The sequence below is a fragment of the Paramisgurnus dabryanus genome, chromosome 12 (genome assembly GCF_030506205.2).
Source record: "Paramisgurnus dabryanus chromosome 12, PD_genome_1.1, whole genome shotgun sequence".
In the NCBI taxonomy this organism is placed as follows: Eukaryota; Metazoa; Chordata; class Actinopteri; order Cypriniformes; family Cobitidae; genus Paramisgurnus; species Paramisgurnus dabryanus.
The window spans coordinates 34857381-34879088 of NC_133348.1; the positions used below are offsets into that span (position 1 = coordinate 34857381).

Consider the following 21708-nt stretch of genomic DNA (forward strand, 5'->3'; position numbering starts at 1 on the left):
ACATCTCGGAGACGTCTATTTGATGTCTGCGTTTACATCTGCAAGATGTCTTATTTAAATTGTTTTCTCATCTGCAATACGTCTGTGAGACGTCTCCTAAAATATGTCATATAGACATATTGAAGATGTCTGCAAGACGTTTTTGATTTAGAATGTATGTAAAGCAGCTCTTTTCCTTTATAAGATGTTTTTACACACCAGATGTATTCCAGATCTCCAGATCTTTACCAGACATCTCACAGACGTACCTGTGCTATCTGGGTAAAACCCAGTCAATGTTGCTGTTAGTTAGTTGTTAACTAACCACATAGTGTATTATCTTATAGCTGTATAATATTCCCATATGCACATTACTTTGAAACCCTGACTGATAAACTTGCTGATTATAACATGAAACATGTATTTGCTGATAAGTTGTTTTGATTTAAAATGTGTTGTGAGAAGCACTAAAAAATTAACCTGATCTAAATGAATGTAATGAATCAAATTAAATTACATATAAATACATACTGTTAATACACAGGGGTTAAATTGGGATTAGTTATGTGGGGGGGGGCTCTGTGGGGAGGGGTACTTCGAGGGGTAACATGTTTAATACTGATGACAGCAAAGCCACTGGTGTGTTTCAATGACATTCTGGACCTCTGATAGGATTTGATAAGTTTCAGCTTTAAAAGAGCATTTCACCCGTAGAAACATTAATCTTTATTGAAAGTGTTATATTTGTAGTCGAAATGTAACATACATTTAGAATTTGGTGCCTATTTTACAGAGAAAAGGGGTGTTTGTAGTCTCATTCCCTCAACAAAGACATTGCACTTCCTTCTTTCAATGATGCAAAATGATGATTTTTACATCATTGAAAGAAGGATGTGCAACACTGAAATCTGTATTTCTCCAGTCTCAGCGGCAACTGAGGAAATGATGCATGACCATTCAAAAACATGACTGGAGTTCTAACTATACAAAGCTTAATGCAAATGGGTGAAGTGTCCCTTTAAAGCTGTCACAGAGGTTGACCCCAAATATTTTAAAAATAGTGTCTGATTTTAGTTACAGAAACATCTTCTGATGCACAACCTTGGACACATCATCAGTGTTGTTTCCTGGACTCACAGGGTGTTTCGGGTCTTGCAACAGACACCCTCCTCCAGGCGACCCGACCGAGGCTGATCAAACCCCGGTCTGTGTCCAAGGGGCATGCTACCGCCCCCACCGTTCTCCCCTCTTCAACCAGAGCCATCTGGATGCTTTCTCTGCTGCCTCGACATTATTACTTATGGCTCTTCTTCGGTTGGCGCCTGTTATGCCCAGTGTACCATATGCCTTATTCAGGGTGTGGCTGGCAAATCCCCTACTGCCTACTTCCACTGGCATACACCTGGTCCTCCACCCATTCGTCCGACACTGCTCCATCAGCTCCTGATATTTTTCCCTCTTTCTCTCCTGAGCCTCCTCCATCCTCTCCTCCCAGGGGACTGTTAGCTCTAGCAAGATTAGTTGTCTGGTGGCCTCAGAGACCAAGATGATGTCAGGTCTCAGTGTGGACTGAGTGATGTGTGCTGGGATCCTCAGTTGCCTCTCTAGGTCAACTGTCATTGCCCAGTCTCGGGCTGTTGAGAGCAACCCAGCAGAGCAGCTCTTAGATGTTCCCTTTGGCCTTTCTCCTTCCTTGATGAAGTGGATAGCCTTGGCTGTGGCTTGACGGTATCGGCTGTCTTTGATCCCTTTGCTGATTGCCTCAGCAATGGTTTTAAGGACCTGATCGTGTCTCCATCGATACCGGCCTTCGCCTAGTGCCTTGGAGCAGCTGCTCAAGATGTGTTCTAGTGTCCCTGGCTTGGAACACAGCGTGCATGCAGGTGTCTCTACTCTGCCCCATGTGTACAAGTTAGATGGGCTGGGAAGAACGTCGTAAACCCCTTGGATCAAGAACCTGATTCTCTGGGGATTCCACGTCCAGATGTCCTTCCAAGTGACATTCCGCTCCATCGCCTGCTCCCACTTCATCCAGGCACCTTGCTGCCGCATGGCCACTGCTTTGCTGGTTCTCTCCTCCTCCACTGAAGCACGCACCTCCTCCTGCACCAGCCTCTGCCTCTCCCTCCCGCTGGCCAAGTCGTACCGGGTTGCTGTTAGGCTTCCAAGTCCGGCTCTGCCTTGCACTACTGTCCCAAGGATGGCCTTGTGCTTCAGCCGAGTTTCAGCTTGTTGGACTGCCTCTGCTGCCCTCCACTTTCTCCCTGTCCTGACGACAATCCCTGCTCCGGACACTTTCGCATCTCTGGATCCAGAGTACTGCAGATGTTCCCGTGCCCGTGTCACAATGAACTCCTCCCTCACTGAGCTTAAAGGCAGTCTGAGCTTGTTGGTGTTCCCATACAGAGCGATGTTGCTTAGGCTGCGTGGCAGTCCCAGCCATCTGCGTAGATAGCTGCTCACCTTTCGCTCTAAACCTTCAACCACAGTCATGGGGACCTCATAGATGAGCAGGGGCCAGAGGAGTCTTGGGAGGATTCCATGCTGATAAACCCAAGCCTTGAATCTTCCAGGGAGCCCTGATCTGTCCACGGCTTTCAACCAGTCCTCCATGGAAGTGCTGGTTTCCCTGATGGAGTCTCTATCGTTGAGGCTGCAGTTAAAGGCCTTCCCGAGGCTCTTCACTGGTTTCTCAGTGACTGACGGGATTTGATGTTCTCCCAACCTGAAGCGGAACTTATCAGTGACTCTCCCCTTCTTTAGCACCAAGGACCTGGATTTTGCTGGTTTGAAGCTCATGCGTGCCCATACCATGAGCCTCTCCAACCCTCTGAGAATCCATCTTGCTCCTGGCACCGCTGTTGTTGTCACTGTGAGGTCGTCCATGAAGGCTCTAATGGGAGGTTGCCTTACTCCGGACTTGCTGAGGGGACCTCTGCACTCTGTCTCGGCTGCCTTGACCATCATGTTCATTGCCAGCGCAAAGAGAGTCACTGAGATGGTACAACCAGTGATTATCCCTACCTCAAGCTGGTGCCAATTTGATGTTAACTGGCCAGAGGAGACCCTCAAGCTGAACTTGCTGTAATAGTCCAGGATGAGGCCTTTAACCTTCTGAGGGACGTGGTGTTTCTCCAGTGCGACCTCCACCAGCTTGTGGGGTATTGAGCCATATGCATTGGTGAGATCTAGCCACAGCACAGCCAGGTCCCCCTTGCCTTCTCTTGCTTCCCTGATGAGCTGGGTTACCACCCCTGTGTGTTCCAGGCAACCTGGGACTCCCGGAATACCTCCTTTCTGCACAGACGTGTCGATGTATTTATTGCTCAACAGGAAGTTGGAGAGTCTCTTGGCCACAATGCTGAAGAATATTTTACTCTCCACGCTGAGCAAGGAGATGACACGATACTGGTCGATATTCTCAGACTTCTCCTCTTTTGGAACCTTCAGGGCCTTCCAGAGTCTGTGTAGAAGCTTTGGGCAGTTCTTGTATACCTTGTAAGGCACTCCGCTTGGGCCTGGTGCTGAGCTTGACCTTGCTCTCCTCACCACTTCCTCCACTTCACTCTGGCAGGGCTCCTTCAGGTTGAACTCTACTGTGGGCTCTGGTGGTGTCAGCAGTGCATCGCATGGCCCTAATGGTCGTTCTCTGTTCGGGTCCGAGTAGGTGGCCTTGAGGTGGTTGTTGATCGCGTCCTTGGAGCAGGTGAGTTGGCCAGTCCTCTTTTGGCCAAGAAGCTGCTTGGTCAACTTGAAAGGGTTGGCCAAAAATGCTGCCCTCTTCTTTGCTCTCTCTTTCCGCCTCCTCCTGTGGTACTCTGCCCTACAAAGGGTCAAAAGTTGTTTCCTCAGGATTCCTCTCAGATCTGCTAGGCCAGCTCTCTCTACTTCCCCTGCTGCCTTGTACTGCCTCTTTAGTAGCTTAAGTTCTTCCCTGAGACATTTGATTTTCCTCACTCTGTGGCTTGGAGTGTATGCCGATGGAGTGGGTTTGGGTATCACAGATCCAAATCGCTCAGCTGCAATGTTCACTATGAGAGTGGTCATCGTTAGCAATCGATGGTCCACATCCCCCTTAGCTGTCACTTCCAGGATCTGGTTCACGTCTTCATCGAACTGGTGCCACTCAGCTCTCTTTGAGGATTGGGGCCACTGGATCCTTGGTTGAGCCAAAGGGGCACAGCCAGTTCTTGTTGCTGCCACTTGCCGGCTTTGGGGGCTCTGTGGGCTGTCAGGAGGTGCTGTCACTTGAGGGCAGCTTTGGGTGACAGGCGAACGGCTGGCAGCAGGTCTTGGCGATACTAGGAGGCTCCGGGCACTGTGGGTTGCCTCCGGGCCTGGCTCCTCCTGCGTCTTACCAGAAGTTGTGACTTCTGTGCGATGTGTCGTCGTCGCTGCTGCTTTCAGACATCCCATCCTGCCTTGATGGATTCGTAAGCCCCTCTCGTTCTTGCAGCTCTTGCCGCAGATGCACTGTACTGTCGTTGTCGTTATTTCGTTGTCCTGTGTCGTCGTTCTTAGGTCCGTCCTATTGGGGTGCTCATCCTCCCCCCCTCTCGGGCACCCCTGGGGGTATCTTTTCTTTGAAGGTTTTGTAGCTTGCTTTGGGTTCTTCCTCTCGGAAGAAGTGGTTTGGGCTGCCAACCCTCTCCACCCCGGGTTGCCGTCTTTCCGGCTGTCATCTGTCTCTCCAGCTGTCACCACACTCTTCATGGTTGTCACCCAGTCTGTTCCTGGTTGTCACTGGTGCTCCCAGAAATTCTCAGTTACAGAAACATCTTCTGATGCACAACCTTGGACACATCATCAGTGTTGTTTCCTGGACTCACAGGGTGTTTCGGGTCTTGCAACAGACACCCTCCTCCAGGCGACCCGACCGAGGCTGATCAAACCCCGGTCTGTGTCCAAGGGGCATGCTACCGCCCCCACCGTTCTCCCCTCTTCAACCAGAGCCATCTGGATGCTTTCTCTGCTGCCTCGACATTATTACTTATGGCTCTTCTTCGGTTGGCGCCTGTTATGCCCAGTGTACCATATGCCTTATTCAGGGTGTGGCTGGCAAATCCCCTACTGCCTACTTCCACTGGCATACACCTGGTCCTCCACCCATTCGTCCGACACTGCTCCATCAGCTCCTGATATTTTTCCCTTTTTCTCTCCTGAGCCTCCTCCATCCTCTCCTCCCAGGGGACTGTTAGCTCTAGCAAGATTAGTTGTCTGGTGGCCTCAGAGACCAAGATGATGTCAGGTCTCAGTGTGGACTGAGTGATGTGTGCTGGGATCCTCAGTTGCCTCTCTAGGTCAACTGTCATTGCCCAGTCTCGGGCTGTTGAGAGCAACCCAGCAGAGCAGCTCTTAGATGTTCCCTTTGGCCTTTCTCCTTCCTTGATGAAGTGGATAGCCTTGGCTGTGGCTTGACGGTATCGGCTGTCTTTGATCCCTTTGCTGATTGCCTCAGCAATGGTTTTAAGGACCTGATCGTGTCTCCATCGATACCGGCCTTCGCCTAGTGCCTTGGAGCAGCTGCTCAAGATGTGTTCTAGTGTCCCTGGCTTGGAACACAGCGTGCATGCAGGTGTCTCTACTCTGCCCCATGTGTACATTTTAAATATTGCAAATCTATGAGTTTGACACCCTATATCCATTTGTTGCACATGTCATTATGCACAACTGATCAAACTTTAAAGGAAGTTAAAAGAATCAATCTCCTTGAATAATTCTAGGCATAAGATGCCCAAAAAGACTCAAGATAAGGTACAACACACAGTACTGTATCAGCAACATGTCTTAGAAATTAGCCATAGAGATTCCCTATGCTGGTCAGCAGCTACAATCATATAGTTAGGTTTGATTTGTGTAATCAAAATACATTATTTTATTATCTATACAAGGAGTTATATCCAGTGTTATCCAGTTAACATACTGTAATTAAACGAGTGACATATACTTTAATCCTTTACAAATTTCAAGTCTTCTATTAAGTTTTCTCGACGTGGGCACCATTCTTACCTCTCTCTCTCTCTCTCTCTCTCTCTCTCTCTCTCTCGTCAAATTATCCTGCACGAGAGCGCGTTCTTGAAGTTCAAAGGAAAAAGCGCGTGTTTTCGCGGCAATTGCGTCACCCAATTCGCGTCATTTGAATCGCCCCATGCTAGGACGCGTGTCTTTACATTGACTTAATCTGCTCGCGCAAATCCTTTATCTTGTTCCCTTGCTTCACGTTTTTTTCCCTTTATTCTGCTCCAGACGGATAGCTTTGTCTTTGTTTTAAATCAATGGTGGGCATATAATATGCGCATCGTTACCAAATCACTCTTCTGCGTCATGCACGCGGCCGTTTCTAAATTTGAAGGCTGCAACCTCCAGATCATGTCGCATATGCGCGCTGCATACGTCATCAAGCCTGATTTATTTAAGTTAAATAAGCATTTCATTTGCAAGTCATAAGCATAATATAACAATTAACCATTAACTAAGAATAATAGTCAACATTATAATTGTTAATATTCTAAAATACGTTTTTATGACGCATATGCAGCCTACAAATGTGACCTCTGAAGGCTGCAGCCTTCGGATTGAGAAACTGCCTGCATGTTGTCCGAGTACATATCAGTGATTTAAGAAATCATTAAGTATTTTTAAAAACCCGCACAAATTCGGAAGTTTGCAAATTATTTAAATTATAGCGTCTTGTTTTCATTAAACATAATAATAATTTTTCTTTGATATAATGGTTTTAAATAATTCTGAGATCAAGGGGGCCCTCTAGTGGTGCGGGGCCCTATGCAAATTGCGTACTTTGCGTATAGGAAAGACCGGCACTGTTCGGGAGAGTCCAGGGAAAGTTCTGGCCGAGATCGGCAAAACCTGGCTGGGGTGGCGCTGGCTGCGCCCACGGCTGGGGTGGCGCTGGCTGCGCCCACGGCTGGGGTTGCGCTGGCTGCGCCCACGGCTGGGGTTGCGCTGGCTGCGCCCACGGCTGGGGTTGCGCTGGCTGCGCCCACGGCTGGGGTTGCGCTGGCTGCGCCCACGGCTGGGGTTGCGCCGACGTCTGAGTACACGCCTCTGGGCGCTCTGGCGGTTTGGTCGACGGCTCTGGGCGTTCTGGCGGCTGGGTCGACGGCTCTGGGCGCTCTGGCGGTCGCGTCGACTTCTCTGGGCGCTCTGGCGGTCGCGTCGACTTCTCTGGGCGCTCTGGCGGTCGCGTCGACTTCTCTGGGCGCTCTGGCGGTCGCGTCGACTTCTCTGGGCGCTCTGGCGGTCGCGTCGGCGGCTCTGTGCGCTCTGGCGGTCGCGTCGGCGGCTCTGTGCGCTCTGGCGGTCGCGTCGGCGGCTCTGTGCGCTCTGGCGGTCGCGTCGGCAGCTCTGGCGGCTGCGGCGACGGCTCTGGGCGTTCTGGTGGCTGAACAATCTCCCCCTTCCTCCTGTTCTTCCTTCGGGGTCGCGGAGCAGATAGAGGGTGTGGTGGAACTCTTAAGTCGGAGGAGGACCCCCCAGATGAAGACTCCCAGGAGACCCTCCTCTCACGCTTCCCTCGAAGGGACAGAGGCGGGGAGCAGCTCTCTGGAGCCGGAGGAGAGAGTTCAGGGTCGCCGAACCCCCACATCCCAACGGTCCTTCCCTCTCGGATGGACGAGAGTCGATGGGGTTCGGCGGTTCGGGTCGGGTTCCGCCTGGTGTTGACCTTGGGTCCGCATACGAGCGGGTCAAAAAACTCATAACCCGACTCGTATGCGGGGCGGCAACCCTTTCCCCGTCTCGCCAGGCGAGTACCGGTGAACATGTCCGCTGGGTTCTTTTATGGCACGTTCGTTCTGTCAGGAATTTGAGAGGACACAAGACACGAACCCAAATGCGGACGTAAACAACAAAGGGATTTATTTTAACTGGGGAAAAAACAGGAAAACAAAACCCACGAGGGGGCAAAACAAGACAAGGGGGAAAACAACACTAAACTAACACTAAACTTTAACCAAACTAACAATAAACTTTCAACACAATGAACAGATCAAGACTAAGATATATACAAAACTTACTGGAACCGACAGGGCATGAGACAAGCATGGAACAAGACGAACGTGCACTGGACAACAAACACAAGGACTCTTAAATAGGGAGAAAGTAAATTACATACACCTGAAAATAATCACGAGTAAGGGATCGGGGAAAAAGTGACGAGACCCGGGAAATGCGTGGTCGGAATAAACCAATACTACAACCACACATTTCCCACATAGAACATATGTACTGTCAGAACCCTGCCATGCTAAACTAGATCTACATACCAACAGGATCCGGCAGGATTCTGACATATCCCACATGACTCCACTAGGGGCCATCACTTTCATAAAAGCTTACATTGCAGTCTATGTAATACGACTAAATATTTGTAAAAAAAAAAAATTGTTTAATTAGGCAAATATTTTTACATTTAAAGAATTAAACATTTACATAATTAGACATCATTACATTGATGGTTGTTAGATTTTTAATTATGTTTTCCAAAGGGACATCAGCTGCGAACTATTAAATGCTACAGGATTAAGAAACTATTTAAAATATATATTTTGGGTGATGGAGTTGGTGATACTGGCAGCTCTACAGCGAATCCTACTATTTCATTTGTGCATTTCATATCCGTTAAATCTTAGTCTACCGGCTAGTATTTTAGCTGCATAAATAAATCGGGAAAAATTACAAAAAAAACTAATTATGATTATTAATGTTAATTCGACTTTGCATCAAAGTTTTTTAATGTTTTATAACTTTGAGGCAACTGCATGCCATATTCTTTATAAACATTCAAAATAAATTGCGCACTTGATTACTGCTTGTATAGTCTCCTAAGGTCAACAAAATGTCCACATTAAAACTAATCAAAGCTAAAATCTACAGCAATCATACTATATATTTATAAAGGCTATTATATAATATTTTATATGTTATATTTAGACAGACAGGCTCCAGAAATGCGTCCATTAAGCTTTATCCGCATTGTAACCACGCTGCTTGCGCATCCAGTGTCCAAGCACAATAAACGCGTGAACTAATGAACAACAGCAATTTGTACTTTATATTTTAAGTGTAATGCACAGCCAAGTACTTGCATGACCCACCTTATTCCCCTGTGCAACGCACTTATTGGGAACCCCTAAAATAAATGATCCTTTCAGGCATAGCGGATGAAATAAAATATTTGATATAAAATATAGGTTTGATATAAAATATAGAAGGTTGAATTTAGTTGTTTGCAATTTGAAATATTTTTTACCAGATATTCCTAATAAATTTAACTTGAAATATTTCTAAAATGTTTCTTTAATAAATAACACCTCTATCTCACATCGCAGCGAAACCTATTACATGAAGTGATTAATTGATTGTCGAGCGATCGATATCAACCTATTCAGCACCTCCACCATGTACAGCACCCGCTAAGGTCGAACTTAAGAAGGTTTACCTTAAGCAACATCCTAAGGTATAGTTCGGAGAACACACGTAGGAAAGGTATACCTGTAGTTAAGGTTTACCTTAAGAGTCTTCGTAGTGCGCTAAGAGACAACGTTATTGGAGAACGCAGCCCTGAAAAATCAAACAATACCTGTGTGACTTACACTGCAAAAATGACTTTCTTATTTAGTATTCTTAAATTAAGATGCTTTTTCTTGATGAGCAAAATGACCTAAGAAAATAAGTCTAGTTTTTAGACAAAATAATATACAATTTAAGTGAATTTGTGCTTAAAACAAGCAAAAATATCGGCCAATGGGGTGAGAAAAAAATCTAAAAATAAGATTTTTTTTTTCTTAAACACTTTATTTAAGCAAAATTTTCTATATTTTTGCTTGTTTTAAGCACAAATTCACTCAAATTGTATATTTTTGTCTAAAAACTAGACTTATTTTCTTACGTCATTTTGCTCATCAAGAAAATACATCTTGATTTAAGAATTTTTAGATATTTCTACTAAAAACAAGACAAAAATACTAAGAAAGTCAGATTTTCAAGAAAAAAATTCTTAGTTAAATATCTAAAAATTCTTAAATTAAGATGTTTTTTTTTGATGTGCAAAAATCTATTTTTTAGACAAAAAATATCAAATTTAAGTGATTTTGTTCATAAAACAAGCAAAAAAAATCTGCCAATGGGGTAAGCAATTTTTTCTTGAATTTTTCTTGAATTTAGTGTTTAAGAAAAATTTTCAAGATTTTTTTGCTTACCCCATTGGCAGATTTTTTTGTTGCTTGTTTTATGCACAAAATCACTTACATTTGGCATTTTCTTAGGTCATTTTGCTCATCAAGAAAACGCATCTTAATTTAAGAATTTTTTGACATTTTTACTGAAAACAAGGCAAAAATATAAAGAGCATTTTTTCTTGAAAATAATTTTTGCAGTGTACGACTGGTTTTGTGGTCTAGGGTCACATATGTTGCGTTGTGTGCTTATAGTGTGTTTTCTTTTACATAATGTAATGAATTTCATTGTAATCATTGCCTTAACACGCTGCTGTTTTCTGATGCTTTGGTACTGAGCTGGTTTTGCAGGGACTGTTATATGTGCAGTCGACATTGTTAGGGTTTTATGCTGAGTATTTTTGTGCAACATTTTTGATGCGCCATTATTCAATATTTTTCCCGTCCTGCTGTAATCTTTTTTCATCTGATTTTTTGTCCCCACCACTTTTCAACACAAACTGACGCCCCTGAGAGTTGCAGTCAGGACTATTTTGGAGCGAGGCATGATATCATTGCGCCTGTTATACCCAGGGCCGGCCTGTCCAACATATTAAGACATAAAACATTACAAAATAAGAACAGAGTGGGCTAATTTGCATAATGTTAATGACGCAATGGCAAAGGCTTGCGAAGGTGTGTCTAATTGCGCATCCTTGGAAATGAAACACTTTGTATTATGGTTAATGTAGTATCGTATAACAACGCAATGTTTATGTTACATCTTTCAATAAAGATAAAAACAAGACTTATTTAGTGAGGTTGCGGTGGTAGGCTTTGGCAAACTATGACATTTAAACGATACCTTTTAGGAGCTGAAGAGAAAAAGAGAAAAGCAGAGAAAGAAAAGCAATCACAAGGTAAAGGTATTTTCTGCTTTACATTGTTAATAATGCCTATGCTAATTTCAAAACATTAGAAAAATGTCCATCAACCTTTCTAAATTAACCCACATGAAAAAGACTATTATACTATATAATTTACTGCAGTAAGCTGTATAGAAAAAATCTTAGATACTAAAAATATACTATAGTAGGGTTCAAAAACAGTATACAGAATACTGTATCGCCCAATAATAATTATTCTGTTTTAATATCCATGAAATTTATATTGATACATACAGTACTGTAGTTCTGTTGCACTACAGTGGTTGCACTTACAACATTGCTTAATATGTTGCACTTTATAAAACTTCTACACTTAAATATACATTTTCATTTTTGTCTGTTTTAATTTCACTTGCCAAATTGCATTGCTATGAAATTTTTTACACCAGTGGGGGCCCATTTTCAAGGTCTCGCCTAGGGCCCCATAACCCCAAGGGCCGGCCCTAAAAGATATTGAAACTCGTCTGTCATTTTTGGGCGCGATGCTAATGGTCTAATCAGATTCAGTGAATTATGCTAAGCTATGCTAAAAGTGGTACCACCAGACCCCAGAGATCGGCTGAATGGAAAACTCCCAAAAAAATCCAAAACAGTAAGACAAACCAACGGTATAATTTGGTCCCCAGTGCTTCTATCAACCTAGAAAATGTAAAAAGATAAAACCAGTAACTTAGTTTTGGTAAACCAAGCATGTGAAAAAATAGGTCATTAAAATTTGGCTCCCCTTGTGATGTCAGAAGGGGATAATACCGCCCTTTATTCTGCACTATCCAACCACGACATTAAGTGCAGAGAACATGCGGAGAACAAGATTTGCTTTTTTAAAGGACACACCCAAAAATGGCACATTTTTGCTCACACATACAAAGTAGCAATACTAACATGCTATAATAAATTATCTATATGATATTTTGAGCTGAAACTTCACATACGTACTCTGGAAATACCAAAGATTTATTTGACATCTTAAACAAGTCTTGTGAAATGTCACCTTTAATAGTGTTTTATAATGGTAGGCCTCAAGCCTGGGCCTCCAGATTTCTTAAAGGGATAGTTCACCCAAAACATTTAATTCTGTCATAATTTACTCACTCTCATGTTGTTCTAAACATGTATGATTTTTTATAAGCCCACAGCTGTTGTAACCATGGACTTACATGATAGGAAAACAAATGTTTTGGTATAAGTATTGTGATAAATGATGAAGAAGATATTTTGTGTATGAAGAACACAGTTGACAGTACCCATTGAAGAAACAGCATGTGTTATGTGATCTTTCAAATAGTTGTAGCCTTCTAGATGCTGTGCTTCTGTTACTTTCATGTTTTAATGTATTTATATTTTTGTAACAATTTACAAAAACAAAAGTGTTTTTGTCATTTTATTACTTTTTAATGAGCCTACAATACTTGCCTTTATTTGATATATTAATATTAATTATGTTTCCATTTTTAGTTTAAGCTTTGTTTTTTTCTAGTTATTAATTCAGTGCTTCAACTTATTTCAGTCACTTTGTTTTTACAGGCATTGGCCTAATGACATCCGATTTATCTTCGCAGTTCGCTTTTGTGTCTTCTTTCCCATGATGATATTAGTGACAGTTACTTTATTTGCTTGTGTGAGCTGCATTTAAGGAACAAACATTTGAAAATTCATAGGCTGAAATATGAAACAGTAAACGCCACCTGTGCCGCTGAATCCCAATGTGTTTGATGTTTTTTATTTACGCGCTGAAGCCATTCAGATTCTGTAAGACATAATAGAATTAATTCATGATTATTAGGCTTATTAAGATTATATTAGTCAACGTAATAGTGAAAGTCGAATGTGTAATACATGCAATAATATATAGGTAATAAATGAGTAAATAAAAAATGAAAAGGAGCAGGGAATCAGTCACAATAAGGTCAAAGGTACAGTGTCGAGCCCCTCCAAGGGATTAAAATTCCCCCATAAATGTAACAGAACTTAAATATCCTTACAATCTCATTTAATTTATCTGTCTTTCCAATACAGCTATCAGGTTTAGGTAAAGTCGTTAACACATTAGTCTTTATTTAGTTATGCTTAATTTAATGTGCCCAGTGTCCAAATATGTGTATAATTTCTTGAATCCACAAAAACCATGCAAGGAAGCTCACCAGTGTTGCCAACCCTCATGATTCTCATTCCACCCCCTTGCCACGCCACCCCCTAAGGATAGGCTAGTGCTGAGATGACATTTGGGGTGCCAAAGCTTTTTCAGATCCGCCAGGCATTACATGGCTATTGCCATGAATGAACTATAAAGAAGAGAAAAATGTAATATCTGCTGCAAGTGGCGATCCGGTTTCAGCACCACCTTTGCACTTTGGTCTGTCTATTATGAGGGAATGGGGAGGGAGAGTGTGCGGCCGCCACTGCATACTATTTATGTTTATTCATAAATTATGCTTCCAAAAATGAATTAAATATCACAATTTAACCAAGGCCTAGTCTTGGCTTAAGATAATCCCTGTCCGGGAAACCGCCGCTATATGTAGAGACAGAGTGCAGTTATTCTAATTTGAAAACCACGCCCACCGGGGGGAAACAATCCAACCGTCTCCATAGACCATTTACGCAAAAACCGGAAATACGTAAACAACGCGTAAACGCAATTCCGGTATAAGCTTTGTTGTTGGTGGAGAAATGGCAGCTAGAGTGTTTCCGACTTTCCTAACTTGTCTACCGAAGTTCACCAGCGCCGATGTGGTGAAGAGTGTGGGTATACACTCGTCCACTAAAGGGAACAAACTGGATAAGGGATATAAATTCTTCCGCGCGGAGTTTATCCACAATTATCAAGGTAAGCTTTAGCTACAAAACCGGCTATAACTCCGTTTACGTTAATTGTAAATCTAGGGGTTGTGAATTTGTAATATAAGATTTAACACATCGCAGTGAATATGTCGTGTGTAAGTTATGTTTAAGTGAGATGACATGAGGTTAACATAACAACCAGTAATTTGGTGTAGCTGCTGTACTAGGTAAATGTTACTAGCAGTCTGCTGAAAAGTTGTGTATTTCTACATGAGATAACATGCAATGTTTCCTTGCTACATGCGGTTTAAGTAACAAATATACTACAGGGACAGGTAGTAGTGAGAGGTAGATGCTTCAGGTCAATGAGAGAGAGTGAGGAGCCTCACAAACTGAGGTTTTAATATAGACAGAATGCCGGTTGGCAAAAGTTTCCCGTTCTTGCGTGTTCACTCTTCTTGCTGCGGAACTTTTTTTCACTTACTGTTACTATTATATACTATTATAAACTATTATAAAGGTAGGGCTGTTTCTGGTTGGAAGACGAACAGCCTTGAACACTACAGAAACGGCGACTCGTTGACTCTGCTATTTTTCGTATCTGCCGCTACGATAACAGGAAGTTGCCATACACTTTGTTGACGTATTTCCAGTCGAAAAATGCGGAAGTGCGTAAAAGGTCTATCGACTTTGTATAGCGAGCGGCCGCCTCCTTGTCATTTCTGGCTTATAACAAAAAACAGAATAAAAGCTGCTGTGTGACAAGATGTACAGCTAACAAGCAAAAGAAAAACAGAAATAAGTTTTTATAAGCTGTTTTTATAAGCTTGTATACGTTTTTATAAGTGTTTTCTCTTTCCCGTACAGCAGGAGGCGCTGTAGCACTTTAGCCGCCGACAAACCCACTAAAGAAAGAAAGAAAGAAAAAGTTCGCGTGTGATGTGTTTGTATCCTCAGTGTTTTTCTCTCTTAGGTGTTTTATTGAGTGCAAACAGAGTTTTGTCTCTGTTTATTTTAGTGTAGAGATGTTGATGATGACAGATGAGATGTGCTGTAAATCAGTAGGAACTGATCTGTCCATGCTGGATATTGATGATTACATCACAGAAATCTCTCAGCTGAAGAAAGAGGTGGCGTTACTGGAGGCAAAACTGAGTTCAAGAGGAGATTTAAGACTGAAACGAGAGGTTTGTACAGCTTAAACATCCTTTACCTGAATCACTGTCTGTTTGACGAAATGAAATCATTATAATCTGGCTGTGTGTTGTGTTGTCAGGATGTGGATTGTTGTGAATCTTCATGGTATGTGACTGATGTTGTGAGTCTGGATCCAGTGTGGATGAGCAGAGATCAGAGCCGCACACCACAGCCACTGCTGGACTCTAAACTCTCTGAAGAGAAATCCAGACACACACAGAACTCAGATCTCAGTCTGACTTTACTCTGTTATACTGAGTCAAAGCCCACAGACACTCAGGACACTACAGTGTGTGACAGTAAACAGAGCTTACAGGAGGATCAAACCTCTACAGAGTCTCTGGATTCTGTCTGTAACGCTGGAGAACAGCAGCAGATCCTGAAGATGTGTTCAGTTAAACTCATCGACTGCAGGGACATCATGATGAAGATTGAAACTGAACCTACAGAAATCAAAACTGAACCCACAGAAGAGGAAGATCACACTGAGGAAGATCACACTGAGGAAGATCACACTGAGGAAGATCACACTGAGGAAGATCACACTGAGGAAGATGATGATTTTATTCTGTCAGGTATGTGTCTCCTCAATTAAGAAATCATTAGTTGGATAAATCCTATTAATAATTTTAAACTGCATTTCTTTCATCTTTGGCGGGACAAGGAATTTTAAGTAACATCTACTTTTTCTTATTTTCTCCTTACCAAAATCTTTGAGAATAAAATCTCTTTTGAGCAAGCTTGTTTGGCAGTTTCTTATAAACTTGTTGCAAAGTTGTCTTAAGGCAGTGGTTTTCAAACTGGGGGCCGTGAGATGGTGCCAGGGGGGCCCCAGTTTTATTACATTTTATGAAATGTATTAATATATCATGAATTCTGTTTAATTAAACCTAAAAAAAATAAGGCTACTAACCAAAAGCACTACTTTTTTCTATAATTTAATGGTTTTTTTATTAAAATGTTGAGTTTTAGAACAGTTTTTTGTCACAAATTTTCTTTGGGGGGCCGCAAAGGAATGCACTGTACACAAGGGGGCCACACGCTGAAAAAGTTTGGGAACCACTGTCTTAAGGTAGGAATGATTTTTGAGTGTATTATATCCTGCTTAACCATAGTGGTACTGGTAGAGCTTTCTGATTAATTTGACCATTTGATTAAGTACTCCTTTGGTGACTGTAAGAAATTGATCCATTTACATCGGTATTCATATGTTTTGGCATTTTTTTTCAATGAAATGAGAAATTATTAACTGGAGGGACTGTTATGTTTCCAAATTTTGGTTTATTGGATGTCCAATGACCCAGTTGTAATAACAGGGCTGACAGCTGTCTTCTGTCTCTGTGTCAATATAGAAAAAGAAACAGAATCTCAATTCATTCTTCTTTGTGTAAATAAGAGCGAAAAGATCATTTAATTGTTTCATGTTTCTTTCAGATGTGAAGAGTGAAGAAATAACGTCCTCAACATCAAAAGAGCGACTGACAGCACAAACTCTGCACAAACAGACATTCAGCTCTGTGACGGAGGAGAACTAGCCCTCCCCGCTGGGTAATCATTACTGGCAACCACACACACACACACATACACACATCGCATTCACTTACCTCTCATAATCCATCCCGTTTCCCCGGCTGTCGAAGCTGTGAGTGCACGCACACTCTGATGGCACATGGACATGTTTTCACACCACTCTTCCCCTCTGTTAGCATCCAAAACTTGGACCCTTCATACACATACATTGTCTTTGCACCCACGCTGTTTTGTTTGTTTGTTTTGGTTAGCTGCCTTCGGACTGACACGCTGTGCCGGTGTCGTGAGCAATCCAGTCCCCCCGAGCAATTCTGCCCCCCTAGGACCCCAATTGGTACCTAGCAGTAATGCCTGGTCAAAAACTTGTCATCGCGATATCTTGATGCTAATGGCTAATCGAAGCTGCGTTAGTGGTGTAGCAAGCTAGGTACTTTTTACAAAATAGAAGCATACAAAATATTTTTAAAATAAAAGCTTACAAAAATAATATAATTAATGAACTAATATTCATGTTGCAAACACGTGAGCAGCACGTAATGACACACGTAATCGCCTAAAAACCCAATTAATTGCCTTACACAACAAAAACACATTTCAATTTTATGTTATTGATTACTAAGTTATCTGAACGTGAAACATGTTTTTTTAAACCTCAGGATTAAAAAAAATGACATTACGTTATTACGGTGAGTGCAACTGGTGTTTGTGTTAAGCTATTTTACCCGATAGCTGTATGCTAAGCTGGTACGTCACGTTAAGCTAATTAAAAAAAATCTAAGAACGAGATTTGGTAGATCTCACCACCTAGAGCATCAGTTATATACTACTATATTAAACGGATAATTTAAAATAGACCAATTGTAATTTTAACAACATTCTAACGATATAAATCCTCACGAAATTTTGAAGGAATTGTAATAAGGCGCTACAAAGGCTACCCATGAGGAGTTTTTTCAGCCAATGGAATTACGCGGGGTCCTAGGGGGGCAGAATTGCTCGGGGGGACTGGATTGCTCATGACAGCGGCAAACCTGAGCGATCGAGCGGCGCGCGCTTATGACGTCATCAAAGTGCGCCGCGCCGGCGCAGTACACCCGAAGGTTGGCGAGTCCATTTATTTTTGTTAAAGGGGTATTGTTATTTTGTGTATGTTAATGTTAAGTGTTTATTGCGTTTGATTTATGTATTAATATGTGTATTTATCTTTTAAAAGATAAATGTTATTTTTATGTTTAAATGAATATGTGTATTTAAAATCCTTGAAGATGAAGGAGGGTTTTAATTAATTTATACTTACCTGTGAATTAAGCTCCCGATTTAGGGGAGGAGTCTGGCCTATAAAGAGAGAGGCCAGACTCATCCAAAGCACTTGTTTACCAAGTCGACCAAAGTGAGTGGAAGTGGAGAAAAGTTGTTTGATATATTGTTGATATTTGCTTGTGTATACGTTTTCATCATTATTTTGCCTTTTTGTTTATTTATTTGGTATTTTGTTTTTTTTGTCTGCACTTGTAAATATAAATATATCACTTTTGGTTATCTTCTCATACACTGTAAATAAACTTCACCTTGTACTCTTACGGTTTGGGCCATCGTTATTGTGGTATTTTGGGACATACCCACGTCTCAAAGCGAACTGGTGGTGTTCGCTTTATCACAGTTGGTGGCAGCGGTGGGATGGCTCCCCGTAAGCATAAAGGCCGAGCACGGTCTAAGGTGAAGGCAGTGGAGGAGGATGTGACCTGGAACGCTGCGGAGTCAGTGGAGGACGAGGGGTCGCCTACTGAACGTTCCGGTACATCACCAAAGCGCAACTTACCACAACCTAAGCCCGTCTCACCAGGGTCTAAGGCTAATGATGGGATGGTGACTCTGATGCGCCAGTTCTTGGAGGCACAAGAGCGGAGGGAAGAGCGGCACATGCTGGAGCTTCGAGGTCTGCGGGAGACCATAATGCAGTCTGCACTTCCTGCTCAGTCATCGATGGACATGGGAAGTCTGCGTATGAATCTACCAACCCCGGCAGCACGGAGAGTTACGGGTCATTATGATGCAGATCCTGACGTAGGCTCTCCGAGATTCCCTGCTCCCAATCAGCCGTTACAACGGGCAGAGCCGAAGATACCTGTCTTTCAACAAGGGGAGGACATCGAGAGCTATCTTCGACGTTTCGAGCGTCTTGCTAAGACATGGAGGTGGCCTCAGGAGGAGTGGAGTTGTCGTCTGGTACCGCTGCTGACAGGGCAGGCGTTGGAGGCGTATCTGGCCATGGACGAGGACCAGGCGGAGCAGTACTCTGAGCTGAGGGAGGCACTTCTTGCAAAGTTTGACGTCTCGGCTGAGACATATCGTCAACGGTTCCGGGCGGCTACAGTTCCTGCTGGTGAGTCGCCCACAGAGTCATATAACCGGCTGAAGAATCTCTTCAATCGTTGGGTGCGGCCGAAGGATCACACAAAGGAGGAGATCGGCGAGATCGTCATCCTCGAGCAGCTGCTCAGGGTTCTGCCCTATGATGCACGCACGTGGGTGAAGGAGCACGAGCCAAGATCAGGCCTGGAGGCGGCGAAGCTGGCACAAAGGTACCTCAATGCTCACCGTGGTGGTCCTCGCACTCAAAACCCCAAAGGTACTGTACGCACTTTCACACAGAGTAATACTGATGCTGTGGCTCAGAGAAGTGGTGTGGAGCATACGAGCACCCAGGGACAACACCCATCATTGGGGAAGGGGTTGATTTGTTTCTATTGCCAGCAGTCAGGTCACAAAGCATCTGTGTGCCCTGCACGAAAGGCAAAATTGACTGGTTATTGTTACGTTCCAAGGGAAGAGGACAATGTACGAGACTCTGTTGGGAACCTGAGAAATTGTTGTGATGTGACTATTAATGGACAAACCTTACAGGCACTTGTGGACACTGGGAGTTCTATATCCCTTATTAAACCATGTTATGTTCATAATGTTGATTATCTGATGACAACATCTGTTCAATGTGTTCATGGGGATATTAAGCAGTATCCTCAAGCTGAAGTTACTGTGGGTATTTGTGATCAAATGTTTCTATTGACTGTTGCAATAGTTGACAATTTACCTGCTGACATGATTCTTGGTAGAGATATACCTGTCATATATGATCTGTTACCAACCAAGAATGTGAATGTTTATGAGGATGCCATTGCTAACCTGTCATGTCCTGTGTTGACTAGAGCCCAAGCTAAGGCAGGTCTCCAACCACTGCCAGACTTTGATGATAGTCTGCTGCAGGGTGGAACCAAGGGCCCCAGGAAGTCACGCCAACAACGGCGGTTTGAAAAGTACCTGGGTACACCAGTCGCTGAATCTTCAGTGGAAGGTCTCAGTGTTGATGGCTGGGAGATCCCAGAGAATATTGTTGCTTTGCAAAGGGGTGATGTAACATTAAAGCCATTGTTTGAAAAAGTTGAATGTGGGAAAAATGATAATGTGTGCAATGAGAGATATGTGGTGTTGAATGATGTGTTATATTTACAAACTAATGATGTTACACGTTTGATTGTCCCCACATGTTGTCGCCCTATGGTATTACATCTTGCACACACAGTCCCCTGGTCCGGTCACCTCGGCCAACAGAAAACACATGCACGCATCTGTTCACGTTTTCACTGGCCCACATTATACACTGATGTACAAACATACTGCAATACATGTGCCATCTGTCAGAAGACCAGTATTGTATCCCAGCGGGGTCGAGCACCCCTGCAACCTCTCCCTGTGATCTCTGGTCCTTTCAGGCGAATAGCGATGGACATCGTAGGCCCCTTGGAGAAGAGCAGCAGTGGAAATCAGTACATCTTGGTGGTCAGCGATTACGCTACAAGGTACCCAGAAGCATTCCCTCTTCGGTCTATTACCACACCGAAGGTCATCCAGGCTCTGGTACAGTTGTTTTCCAGGGTTGGTATTCCAGAGGAGATTCTCACCGACCAAGGGACGAACTTCACATCGAAGCTGATGGGTCAACTGAATCGCCAGCTAGGCATCAAAGCAATCAGAACAACCCCATATCATCCACAAACCGACAGACTGGTCGAAAGATTCAACCAGACTCTGAAGAACATGCTGAAGAAGTTTGTTAACGACACAGGTAAAGACTGGGACAAGTGGCTACCGTTTGTTCTGTTTGCTTACAGAGAGGTTCCCCAAGCGTCAACAGGATTCTCGCCCTTTGAACTCCTATACGGCTGGCAGGAGCAAGGACCCTTAGACCTTCTGAGGAAAGGATGGGAAGGCACTACAAGTGGAGCTGAGGAGAAAGGGAAGGAGAACCTACAAGAGGCACAGAAGAAGCAGAAATTATGGTACGACAAATATGCACGGAAGCGCAAGTTCCTACCTGGACAGAAGGTTCTACTCCTGTTGCCGACATCGGCCAATAAGTTGTTGACCAAGTGGCAAGGACCATACAGTGTGATCCGGAAAATGGGACCGGTGACCTATGAGATACACCATCCAGATAAGGGTAAGACCAAGCAGACATATCACGTCAACCTGCTAAAAGAGTGGAGAGAGCCAGCCGGTAAGGAAGCAGCAGAAACATCATTGATGGTACAAGAGGTGGACTGTGTGGAGGAAGAACCTGCGGAGTCGATAGCCAAGAGAGGAGCGTCTGTGGTGGATCTGAGTCACCTAGAGGACCTCCAGCGTAAAGACCTGCAGTACCTCCTAGATCAGTTCCCTGCTCTCTTCCGCCAGAGGCCTGGGGCGGACTGAGTTGGCTCAACATTACATCCATCTGAGCAACCCAACACCATCAAGACAACGGCCTTACCGGGTACCTGAACGGCTTGTGGACCCACTGAAGAAGGAGGTGGAGCTGATGATGGAGCTTGGTGTGATTGAGCCCTCGACCAGTGAATGGTGCAGTCCAGTGGTCATCGTCCCGAAGAAGGATGGAACACTGAGAATCTGTATAGACTTTAGGAGGCTGAATGCACAGTCTCAATTTGATGCTTACCCGATGCCTCGGATTGATGATCTGCTGGAGAGGATCGGGAAGGCGAAATACATTACAACCTTGGATCTCTGCAAGGGATACTGGCAGGTACCCCTAGACCCAGCAT

General features: G+C 43.6%; 1 protein-coding gene across 1 annotated transcript; it reads right to left on the reverse strand.

The window, feature by feature from the left end:
• Positions 1-1203: 1203 nt before the first annotated feature.
• On the reverse strand, positions 1204-4680 carry LOC135750131 (uncharacterized). Its single transcript, XM_065268900.2, has one exon. The coding sequence runs from the start codon at positions 4393-4395 to the stop codon at positions 1204-1206; it is 3192 nt and encodes a 1063-aa protein (XP_065124972.2). The 5' UTR covers positions 4396-4680.
• Positions 4681-21708: the final 17028 nt, after the last annotated feature.

Bases quoted from the DNA above. Each gene is read 5' to 3' on its own strand.
- LOC135750131 (XM_065268900.2), bottom strand. From the start codon at position 4,395: ATGGGATGTCTGAAAGCAGCAGCGACGACGACACATCGCACAGAAGTC.